A 12,096-nucleotide genomic window follows, 5' to 3' on the forward strand; every position below is an offset into this window, starting at 1 on the left:
GTATTCAGAAGTTAATTACACGTTTTCTATGCAGGCAGTCCAGATCAGGAAGGTGGGACTGACTCATTTACTTCCATGAAAACAGGCGAGCCTACAGCCTGACTGGGATGAGTCAGAGGGTTAATGTCACTGGTTGGCTTTCACTCTGTCTTAAGTCATGCAGGAGATATTTCTGTCCTTGTGATGCTGAATTGTTGCTCTGCTGGACCTTATCCACCAAAATCTTGCCTTGCATTTTGGCAGGCTCTGTGCTGCAGTTCGGTGTCATTTAGTTTGATGGAAAGGTTTACTGCTGGTGGTGGTATTGTGTTTGGCTTCTCCTCGTGGTCGGGAAGCTGATGTCTCAAGTGGGATCTTGCCGGGGATGCTTAGCGTGATCAAATCAACGAAAAGCTTTGTGAGAGGCCGCTTGGAAATGAGCTGTTCAGTTGTATTAGAGGAAAAGCTGATATCGCTAGCTCCGCCAAGTCCTTTGGTGTGTCTTCTGGGGAAGCCTGATATACGCTCCAGAATGTTACAGTGGAACAAGTACACTCACTGCACACCTGTACTCACATCCTCGCTGTGGATCCCTTCAAACAAAGTACTCTTTGTGGGTGCATCTCACTAGAATTCTGCCTCGCACCCTCTTGGCGAGCCAATTTTTGTGCTGGTATACGCTTAAGCCTCAGTGTTTTCTGAGCAGTTGGGTGAAATGCTGGTGTGGCTGTAACTGTTGTGTGAAGCAACTGTTCCATTTGGGGAACCTGAGTGCAGGAAAACTTAGGTCACTTGTAGAATCTGTTGCTCTAGTGGCAGAGAACTGGGTTGGAGCGGGGAGGCGAGTTGTCTGTCTTGGCCGTGCCCCAGTCACTTTGCTTTTCTGCTTACTTTGCTTCCACCGCCCAGATGAGGTTGGGCTTGGGCTTTTTTTTGGAGGGGTGGCGGCATAGTTTGAGTTCTATAGAAAGAGAGTGTTTGTTGTTGTGCAGAGGGGCCAAGCCTTTTCTTCCCGTTATCAGATATATCTAGGATTCTTTGTCTCGTTTTCTGAACTCATGCTAACTGTCGCGTTCCCTGTTTCAAAGTTAAGGTTCTTCTCCTTCCCCTCAAGATGTGAAATATGTGTAGTATGTAAGTTTTAGCCCCTTCAAATATGATTGACTGTAGAGTTGCAATGCCTTATTGGAAACCTAGAGTTTCTTCAGATGTGCAAGATGGTGGTGGGGGCAGGGAGATGTCAAACTCCAGACGTATTTGTGGGGAGTTTTTGGTGCCATTCAGCCCTACAGAAAAGGGTCTTACCAGCTTCTGGTAAGTTTCTGATTTTTATGCCATTTTGTATTCTGATTTTAGGTGAACTGAGAAGGTAGTGAGTCAGGTGTGGCCAGTACCTGGGGTGGTGTAACCTTTACAGCAACTCTTTGTGGTGAGGGGGTGACTGCATGCTCTTGAACGTGAAGTTACCTGCCTACAGTATTCTGCATAGGTGTTTGCTTTGCATAGGTTAGTTCCTCTCTTCCCTAAATCCATCTTTTGCAATCACAGCACCCAGACCAGCTTCTTTCTTTGCCTTGCAGGACTGCCCAATTGCCTGGGTGAATGTCATGCTTTTTGACTATAAGGACCAGCTGAAAACGGGAGAGTGCTGCTTGCACATGTGGTCCTCCTTTCCAGGTATGTCAGGAGCTAGAGCTACGGTATTGTTCTGTGTCTTTCATCTCCACCGCAAAGATGGGATATGTCTTGTGTTCTGTATTGCTGTCCGGTGGGTTGTAGGAGGGGCCAGAATAGCTCAGAATAATAGTGTTACTGTTCTTAGTAACACTCTGTGCTAACAGTCCCACTACAATTACTGCCCGATACTGCAATGGCCCCTAGAGCCCTGCCAAGATCAAGGCCTTACTTGGCTTGGCATTGCACATGTGACGTAAGAGGTAGCTGCTCTCCTAAAGAGATCTCATATTCTTGCGTTGTGGTGCCAGGAAAATGGTGTGACCTGCTCAGGCCAGTGACAGAGCTGGAAGCAGTTCTGTGCCCCGCTTTCTGAGCCAAATCTTCAGAAGGCTAAGGTTTATGGGTTTGTGTACCTTGCTTTTCAGATGAGAAGGGGGAACTTCTCAACCCCATGGGTACAGTACAGTGTAATCCCAACACAGAAAGTGCAGCAGCCTTGGTCATCTGCTTCCCCAGCATTGCATCGCATCCTGTGTATTACCCGTCGTTTGAACAGGTAGGGGACACAGACGCTTTTCAGGGAGATGCAGGAAATCGCCTTAGCTTTGCTGGGTGCAGGAGCATACAGTACCACTGTGTCTCGGGCAGCCATTGACAAGGGACCAGGTACAAACAAACCTGACACGTGGATATTTTAAACTGAAAATTTGTCTTTCTCTTACTCTAATATACCTTTGGGCAAATAATTTTCCAAGTGTGAACTACCAAGGTAAAGCTGCTCTCATCTATGAGCTTTTGTTTGCACATAGGCTTAACTAAGCTGCCTTTAAACTGCAGGCAGCCTTACTGGGCTCAATAGGAAGAGGAATAGGGGGGGAAATGAGTGTAAGGAGACAGCTCCCTGCCTTTCAGCACAGAGTGCTAGCATGCCGTGTGGTACGGGAATTTTCCATCTGTCACTGCAACTGGCCAAACATTAAAAGAAGAAGAAATGTGCCTGTTTCAGGAAGGGAAGGAGTTCTGCTCTGCCAGGGACACATACACCCGCTCTCCTGTGATGCATGCTCTGGCTTGGAAGCTGTAACAGATTGCGCCAGTGTGCAAGGCGGCTTGGGCAGCGCTGTCTGTTTGGCCAACGCGTGCCAGTTCCAGGAACCTGGAATGGCTTGTGTTAGCCTGGAGTTCAGTGACCAGAGCCCCCATTCACTGACCATATGAGTGTGCGGATGTGCCCTTAAGGGGAGGACTCATCCCTTGATTCTCAATACCACTGGGGAAAAGGGCGGTTAGGTTACAGCTCGGAGCAGAGGGACCCCTGTGAGCACATTATCTACGCCTGGGCTGTCGGAGAGGTATGACTCCCTTCTCCAGAGGTAGCAAGGGACCGGTCTCTTAACGCAGCATAAACGCCTGAAGCGATGATGAGCTAGGATACAGAGGAAATGAGGAGCCTTTCTCAGACTCTGTATTTGTGTACCAGCTGCTGGAGTTGGGGAGAAATGGAGAACAACCCCGCACTGCACTGGAAGACCCTGAGGAGGTGAGTCTCTGGCATCAACAGTTCTGCAGTTGGCTATGTGCAAGCCTGGTTTCTTAGATCAAGTCGTATGTTGCCATCTTACCCCCAGCCAGCTTTTTTCATCAAACTGGGCCATGCAACCTTGTGGCTCCGGTCCTACGGTGTCTCCCTGGGCTGAGCAAGCCCCCTAAAGAGAGACTAAGCCCTGTATATGCTCTTTCCTGTGATATCCACGAGCAGAAACTGCAGCTGAAGGAGATACTGGAGCGGAGGAGCCACACTGAGCTCTATGAGCATGAGAAAGACCTGGTGTGGAAGATGAGGTATGATATCCGTGACCAGTACCCACAAGCTTTGGCAAAGCTCCTTATCATCACCAAATGGAACAAGCATGAAGATGTTGCCCAGGTGAGGATGCTGGGGCAGGAAAAAGCAAGAAGTCTCGGGTTGGCAGCCAGTCCCCCGTATTTGACAGGTCTTGCCACGTATATATCCCTGTGTTGCGTCTGAGAGGCCAGCTCAGCAGAGGATGTTTGGCCCTGTCCCCGTGTAGGCAGCGAGGGAAGTAAGGTTTGGTGCTGGCATTGCTGAGGCTGAGGAGGATTTTCTGTCCTCTCCCGGTCCCTGTGAATGCTGCCGCGTGCTGAATAGTACCCTGATGCCCCAGTGGAGTTGAGTTTTGGCTGTTAAGAGCTCTCTCTGGCTCTGTGTGCTGTCCCAGACTCAACCAGCACTCTGACCAGCAAGGGAGCGTTTAGAAAGGAGGAAACTGAAGGCAAGAGGAAATTGGCTAAATTCAGAGGGGGGGGGGGGGGGGGAAAAAGGATCTGGACTGGGTATTCTTAACTAATAGTGAAATACCTGCACAGGCTACCTCAGGAGTGGGGTCAGTGGCTCTCTTCTACTGAGAACGTTAGATGTCAGATAGGGATGGTCTCTGTGCTGTTCATCCCTCCTTGCTTTGAGAGCTTCGAAAGGACCTTCTAAAGGTCCCCATCCAGCCTACGTTGTTATGCTGCAGAATGAGGCTTTCCCCAAAGAGCTTGTTCCACTACTGGCACCACAGCAACTGTAACCCTGCCATGGACCTGGGGGAATGACCTCTCCTGTCAACCTCTCTAGAAAGTTTAGACTGGTGGCTTTTGACCTGGCATCTGCAAACTGGCCCTGTAGGATCTATAACTAGTGACTAAGCAGAGTGAGAAATGTTTATTTTCTAAGGGCTCTGCTCTTCCCTCACTAGAATTTTAGGGGCATATAGATTTTTAACCATTGTCTTTAAAACTTTGTTCCTTCTTCCCTGCCTCCCCCTTTTACAGATGATTTCCTTGCTTCAGATCTGGCCAGAGCTGCCTGTCCTGAATGCCTTGGAGCTGCTGGATTTCAGCTTCCCTGATCGTTACGTTGGCTCCTTTGCTATCAACTCATTAAAGAAGCTGACGTAAGTGTTCACAAAGGACATGTGGAGCCCCTTTCTGTTTACATTTAGGGCTGCTGAAGGGGACTCCGGACAAGGCTGGCAGTCTTTTCTATATATTTTTTATATATATGTGTGTGTGTGTATGTATGTATAAATATATAGTGTGTGTGTATATATATATATATATATATATGTTTTTTCAAGTACCCTTGGTGCAGTAAAGGTGAGGTTACCTTCCCCCCCCCCACCGCTTTCTGTCTCCAGAGATGATGAATTGTTCCAGTACCTGCTGCAACTTGTCCAAGTGCTTAAGTATGAATCCTACTTAGACTGTGAACTAACCAAGTTCCTACTGGACAGGGCATTATCCAACCGCAAGATAGGCCACTTCCTATTCTGGCATCTAAGGTAAGGAGTGAACTGCTGCTTTTCACTTGGGAAACTGAGGATTTTTGCAGAAGGACAAAAAAAAAATCTTTTTGGTGGGGGGGGCAGGTCCGTTCTTTTCAGGGAAAAAAAAGATATATGTATATAAAACTAGATACGCATGCCTGAAACTGAAATTTACTTTAGACATTCATGGCCACCTGCCAGTTCTGAATCACAGGCTCTGAACTGCCCTTGCTCCTTGAGTAACTTTTCAAATGCATGGTTAGCAATTTAGTCATCCAAAAAGTTTTGTCATCACTTCAAGCAATGGATTTTTCTACTGCACCTTTTGGGGTGGGTGTTTTCTCTCTCCAATACATAGAAGGAATCTAAACAGCAAAGTTAATTCCCCCCCACCCCATGCTGGCATGAATGGGAAAATTAGCCACTCACTGCAGTTGAGTCAGGTTTGCTTTAACCTCCCTCCTTCCCCTAGGTCAGAAATGCATGTCCCTGCAGTCGCCTTGAGGTTTGGCCTCATCCTGGAGGCATACTGCAGAGGCAGCACCCACCACATGAAAGTTTTAATGAAACAGGTAAGAATTTCTTTCAGCTGTAAGGTTGACTTCTCTCATGCTTGGAGCTGGATCTCAACTTTTCCAACTTAATGTTAGTCAGTAATACCAAAAAAGCCCTTGTAACTGCTACATGCATTTTTTTTGGCATATCCTATTAAGAGCCTGGAGTTTCCCCATCACCTGTGACTTTTTGTTCATCTCTTACTCACTTGCACCCAACCCAAATGACAAGATGTGTCTAGAATGGTTTGAAATGTTTCAAGACCAGTACTGTTACTAGATGAGTTGTAATGAGATGTCGTTTAGTAGGCACTGTTCACAACTGGCTGGCTGTTTCAGAGCAGTGCATTCTTTTCCTCAGTGGCCTTTTGGGGGGGAGGACGGGGAGGTAATGCTGTTAATTACCCACTCTCTAAAAGTTGTCATTTATCAAGGATCGCTGTACCTACCTCAGAGGTGAGGGGAAACCTCCATACGTGAGGCCGTATCTAAGGTGTGCCCACAAACCAACGCTGCTTCTGTTTTGAAGACTGAGTAGAGCTTTTTCGTAACCAGAACTCCCCAACTGCACTGCAGGACAGGGGCAGTAGGCCTCTAAGGCATTGGGTTTCCTCGCATTTCTAGCCAGCGCACTTCATTTTTTTCCTGCGGTGCTTGATAACCTGCGTTACGCCTGGGGTATTTAGGACTGCACTCGTTACGTTGCAACATATTTTTTGTGCAGCAGAATCTGCGTAGTTCACTATAGAAAGCAGATACTAGATTTGGTTGCAAAGTACAAAATCTCTGCGAGAAGAGAAGGCAAGAGAGACAACCAAAGTTTGCATTTCACAGTAGACAATTTTAATAGTTTTTAACTTTCTTCCAGGCATTTCCTGTTTGGTTCAACACTCTTCTATCCCTCCCTTTTTTTGCAGGGAGAAGCACTCAACAAGATGAAAGCTCTCAATGACTTTGTCAAAGTGAGTTCTCAGAAGGCCACAAAGCCTCAAACCAAGGAGATGATGCATATGTGCATGAAGCAGGAAACTTACCTTGAAGCACTTTCCCACCTCCAGTCCCCCCTGAACCCCAACATTATCCTCACTGAAGTTTGGTAAGGAAGACGTCTGCATTTCCTCCTCAGTTGTGCCACAGGCTCTCTGCAGCAGAAGAGCCAGGCTTCTGGTAACCCTCAGGCCTTCTTCCCTCCTGGAAGTCACCTGTCCATCAGCATTTGTGGATGCTGTTGATTTGCACATTCCCTGGCCGTTTTTTTTAGTAGGTGGAGACTCTGATGGTACTGTTTTCGTTTTTTCTAGTGTGGAGCAGTGCACTTTTATGGACTCAAAGATGAAACCTCTATGGATTGTGTTTAATAACGAAGAGACTGGTGGAGGTGGAGTGGGTATCATATTTAAAAATGGAGATGGTAAGTCTCCGATAGAAATGTTATCAATCAGAGGTATCATAGTTTCCATATTTTTTGTGGTGAATGGGCCTAAATGCGGACTGTTAAGATGTTAAGTACATAAAGACTGTCAGGGTGTCTGAGGTTGGTTGGTTGTTTTTTTGACAGTACTCGGGAGATACAATAAACTCTCTATACGTTGACTGCTATGGAAACAGAGCCTTTGGCAAAGTGAAGTAACATATACACCCAAGAGTATAATAATGTCTCAGTTAAGGTATCTAGCATGGCAGCTTTACACTGTTACTGCCCTAGGAAAAAACCATTGCTCTGTGCTGATGCTCTTGATTAGCTAGGCATAGCAAGAGACAATCGTGGCCAAGGCCTCTTCCAGCAGCCAACTTCCTGGGCACGACGAGCTGTCCTCGTAGGAAAACGAGAGGAGGGGAGAATGTGAGGCACTTACAACCCATTCTTCCTTTGCAATGGTGTACAGATCTTCGTCAGGACATGCTGACTCTGCAGATGATACAGCTGATGGACATCCTGTGGAAGCAGGAGGGCCTGGACCTGAGGTGAGTCACGAGCATGCAGTTGTCCTGCTGTAATGATAGATCGCGTGCTGGGACCGTTTTGCCTGCAAGCTTTTTTTGTACCTGATAGGAGGAGACCCACACCAACCGAATGTGTCTAGTACTGTGAGCAGCTAGTCACGTTTTATGATATTGAAAGACAGAAATGCAATGAAAGGAGGGAGAAAGAGTTAGGATGTCAGAGACTCCCAACTGAACGCAAGAAAGAGTTAGGATGTCAGAGACTCCCAACTGAACGCACTGTGAAAGAGAGGGGATGCAAAGACAGTTTATTCTCATCCCTGCAGCTGCCTGGGGAAGGATGAACGTGGGGGAACAAAGCTGTAACACTGCGTCAGTCCAGCAGCAGAGACTGAGCAAGCAGGAGTTAGTGATGCCTGGTGTTACTGCGCTTGAAGTTCAGGGCTGGTGCTAGAGAGAGAGCTGCACAACTATTAAATAAGGATATTAAGTACTACTGGGCTTAAATCAGGCTCTTTTACCAATTTCCTATAAAGTGTCAGTGAGGCCCCACACCAATAGGGACCAGCCTTCCAGGCGCTCTCAGAGCTATCTGGGAAGAACAACGCAGTGTTTGGCAGCTGGCTTAGCTAAGCCTTCAGCTGGAAGAGTCTCTGTCCTCTGTGCGCTGCCCTAAGTGCAAGCTTCCCTTAGCACCGTTTAAGCACTGGGAGCTGAAAGTACCTGGGCCCTCAGCAATATAGATCTTCGGCCGGCTAAGAACTCTGGAAAAACTGCAGTGTTTTCTTCGACTCCAAACGTGAACAGGCACAAAGGCCTCCTGGACTTTTCCCTAGCGATTTGTCCTTGATGTGGCAGACAAGGGAAATCTTAAAAGTCAAGACAACCCCATTGTGGGCAAGATTTCAGTGGAAGGGTTTTTTCATCTCTGCAGGATGACCCCTTATGGCTGCCTCTCCACAGGCGACAAGACTGGACTGATAGAAGTAGTCATGCATTCAGATACCATTGCCAACATCCAGCTGAACAAGAGCAACATGGTGGCTACTGCGGCCTTCAACAAAGATGCACTGTTGAACTGGCTAAAATCCAAGAACCCAGGGTAGGTGAGCTTACCTTTTACTCCGTGCTGTTTTACTGCTTCCTTCTGGCTGGAGCTATTTCTCCTGTTCTGCTTCATTTTTCCCGTGTTATGCGTATTTCCAAGCTCTCCAGCACTATCTGAACAAATATAGCAGCATTATTTGATTGCCTCTCCTCCTCTTCCGGCCTGACAAACTGGAAGGCATCTTGTGGATTTGTATGGGTCTTGAGGAGAAACTGAGGCCTCTGGGGTACTGTTTGCAAACTTTCTTGACCTTTGACAGCTTAAGGTAGCACTGTCCGCAGGCTGCATCCAACCCTTGGCCTTCGCTTCAGTCCTGTTGCTTTCTCCAGAATTAAGCATTCGGTGCTGTGGCAGCTGGAAATGGGGCGGGAGGAGTAATGTGGGGTGAAAGAATAAAGCAGCACAGCAGCTCTGCAGCTTGGGGGTTTTACTAGGTACAACAACAGGCAGCAGCAATGCATCAGTCCTACCCAGCTCAAACTTGGAGGGGCCCAACAGCAATCATTCTAGCAACCCACTTGGTCTTTGGATCTGGGAAAACTTATTTCTCAGTTGACACCAACCATTTTAGTTGGGACTGCGGACAGAGCCTCATCCAGGCCGCTCTGATTATGGACAGTTGTTACTGTAGCTAGTTCTCATAGTCAGTCTGGAGACAATACAGAAAGTAAATTCAGACATGTAATTCTCTGACCAGCTCCTGCAGGTCTGCATGGGGGAGGCTGTACGGACAAGAAGAACCTTCCCAGCAGTGAAGTATTGGTGCTCAAAGTAAAATCCCCCCTCACTCTCTTTTTTCTTTCCCTCTTTAGTGAAGCATTAGAACAAGCTATAGAGGAGTTCACTCTTTCCTGCGCTGGGTACTGCGTGGCAACATACGTACTGGGGATAGGGGACCGGCACAGCGACAACATCATGATCCGGGAAACTGGCCAGGTACGGGGATCCACTGCTGCTCTTGAAGTATCGGAAGTGGGGCATGAATGCCACTGCAGCCCTCCTGCTAAGGAACGTACCTCTTACCTTCCAGCCAAGAGGCAGGCCGGACAGACGTTCTCAATAGCTTTTGTCAGTGAGAGGTTATATGAAGTTTTATGATTTGAATATGCTTCGTCTGTAAGCGCCGCTACCTTCAGCTGCCAATACTGCCAATCTTAACTCTGCTGTTAATACCCACTTTGAAATTTCAGTGGAGCAATTCATTCCTCTCAGACCTAAAACTGCAGACTCAAGCAGATGCAAACTCAAGTGCTGCACTTACCAGTTTGAAGACTTACTTGGCTTTAGCTAGCAAATAAATGAAACTCGTATTTCAGCTGAGATCCCAAGCTGAAATTTTTAGTCTTCCTCCTAGAAAAAGTATATGGCTTTTAAATGACTGCAAGTGATCAGCATGGTGTTAATCTTACATTGATACCTGTATTTATTCCTTTACTTCTTTATTCCCCAAGAACAGCTGCTAGAGTTTATATCTTCTCTTATGCTGTGTGAAAGACAGAAGGCAAAAGTAGGAAAAGGAAAGTCCTTTTGCTAACAGGACATGTACTAAACGTTTCTAAGCTATGTCAGTAAAATTCTGGTAAAGGAGGAAAGGTAAGGTACGTTTCTTGTTGTGAATTCTGCAAAGCCTAAAACAACTCTGTATTAGACTGTGCAAGGTGCAAGTCTCCTTCAGGTCCAAGAGGTCTCTAGATCAGCCAGTTCATACTTGTAAATTAGAAACTGGCTGCTGCTGTTTTGACAATCATCTCGCTCAGATATGGGCAGCTGCCTGCACTGTTTCTGTGTAGCATCCCGCTCTTCTACGTCTTCCTCCCCTAACGCGTGTAGTCAGTCGCAGAAGCGTGTGTTGAGCAGCAGCCCTCATCTAGAGTTGCCTGTTCTCATGATAGAAATGAAATGGTGGGCAGGGAGCCTACCAAGCTGCTTCTGCTGAGCAGGGGCCGCTCAGTAATTTGTCCACTTGGGGGAGCTGATGCCGTGCAGTATACAGCACTGGTTTTGTTTATACTCTAGGGTTTAGAGCAGCTCTGCAAAATTGTCAGAGCGTACAACAGTCGTTACATGATCCTTCTCCCCATCACTGCAGTAGTGATGAGACAGCTTCGCTCTGCTTGCTCACAAAAAAGAAAGCCTTACCTGAGCAAGTGGTATTTTGTAACAACTTCAAAACAGGACGTCTTATTTCCACACGGTCTGGGACTGCAAACTGCACTGGTAGAGGAGGACACCAGTCCATTTCAGTTCTTTCTGATTCTACTGGTGATATACTAAGGCTTTAGAAAAAAACACAGAAATTTCTTCAGCTGTATCAAGTACTGAAGAGGTAAGCTCCTTTTCTGTCCTAGCTAACACCCAAATTACACTACGGAGGACTGTCAGTGTCTTAGCGAGTAAACGTTGCCCCTTGCCCCAAAGGAGTGACATAGGAAAGATCAGTTCTCTCCTCCCAAAATCCCATGGTTCGTTGTCTTTTTGAATACAGCAGCTCTGAAAAGAAATCAGCGCTGATCAGCTACAAGTGGTACTATTCTGCTAACAGTTGTTGCTTCCTTATTTCCAGCTCTTCCATATTGATTTTGGTCACTTTTTGGGGAACTTCAAGACCAAATTTGGTATTAACAGAGAACGAGTTCCTTTCATCTTAACCTATGACTTTGTGCATGTCATCCAGCAAGGGAAAACTAACAACAATGAGAAATTTGAAAGGTAAGTGTTAGCAGTTAAATTTGACTTAAGCTTTTCAAGTTCTGAATTTTCAGTAGTTAGTTACTTCCACCAAGTGACATGTAGCCTATAGCTGCCTGCAGAACAGGATAACAGTTCTGGAGCGCAGAAGGCAGTATAAAAGAGAGAACAGAGAATGTAATTGCTCAAGTCTGAAGCATTCAGGATGTGGTATTCTCGCTTGTGATACCAAGTTCCTTGGTAGTCTTGTTACCATTGCAGCTCTTTGCCTTTTGATGCTGAGTAGCTGGGGTACAGAAGAGATCCTTAGTAAGAGATACTTACTGAGCTCTAGAGTCCCATTCTTATGGGATAAGTAACTGGTAACCTGTATCACTGAGCGACTCGGCTCAGCTCTCTGTAGCTTCCTATCTGCCTGTAGGCCTGGTCTGACAGCAGTTCCTAGAGCACATCCATTGAGTGGGGCTTTGTATCAAAGACAGCGGAGATGAGCATAATAGAACGGACACCTCCCAGACCCAACGCATCATCATCTCCAGTCTTTACCATCTGAGACCGTCTCTGGTCCGGTGAGGGATAAGGGCTCACGGCCTTGCTCCAAAACACAGCAAGGGCTGAAAGCAAGTATTCCATCACTTCAGTGAGGGCTTCGGCCAGTGGGTTTAATGTGGTAGCGTCCCTACTGCCCCCCCCTCCCCCCCCCCCCAAAGAATCTAACTGTGATAGAGGTAAATCTACACAGGTAGAGCACACGTAGGCTCAAGCATGACCCCTTCTCATTTGCCTAGATTAGACGGCTCTCTTGAACTGGCTC

The 12,096-nt window shown here is 46.9% G+C and overlaps 1 protein-coding gene across 9 annotated transcripts in view; it reads left to right on the top strand.

Moving 5' to 3' along the window:
- Window positions 1-12,096, top strand: part of PIK3CD (phosphatidylinositol-4,5-bisphosphate 3-kinase catalytic subunit delta) — a 51,570-nt gene that overhangs the window by 33,100 nt on the left and 6,374 nt on the right. For 8 of the 9 annotated variants that reach the window (XR_011135805.1, XM_068916074.1, XM_068916078.1 and 5 more), the window contains 13 exons: window positions 1,560-1,656; window positions 2,082-2,212; window positions 3,137-3,196; window positions 3,416-3,583; window positions 4,495-4,616; window positions 4,860-5,003; window positions 5,461-5,560; window positions 6,460-6,638; window positions 6,844-6,953; window positions 7,429-7,507; window positions 8,421-8,588; window positions 9,407-9,530; window positions 11,158-11,303. Coding sequence is in view for 8 of the 9 variants with exons in the window: in XM_068916074.1 (XP_068772175.1) it covers window positions 1,560-1,656; window positions 2,082-2,212; window positions 3,137-3,196; window positions 3,416-3,583; window positions 4,495-4,616; window positions 4,860-5,003; window positions 5,461-5,560; window positions 6,460-6,638; window positions 6,844-6,953; window positions 7,429-7,507; window positions 8,421-8,588; window positions 9,407-9,530; window positions 11,158-11,303 (1,628 nt within the window). In the remaining variant the exon portion in view is untranslated. Of the gene's footprint in view, window positions 1-1,559; window positions 1,657-2,081; window positions 2,213-3,136; window positions 3,197-3,415; window positions 3,584-4,494; window positions 4,617-4,859; window positions 5,004-5,460; window positions 5,561-6,459; window positions 6,639-6,843; window positions 6,954-7,428; window positions 7,508-8,420; window positions 8,589-9,406; window positions 9,531-11,157; window positions 11,304-12,096 lie in introns of those variants that run through there. The other variant, XM_068916080.1, reaches the window with a different exon arrangement.

Source organism: Struthio camelus, chromosome 21, assembly GCF_040807025.1.
Source record: "Struthio camelus isolate bStrCam1 chromosome 21, bStrCam1.hap1, whole genome shotgun sequence".
NCBI lineage: Eukaryota > Metazoa > Chordata > Aves > Struthioniformes > Struthionidae > Struthio > Struthio camelus.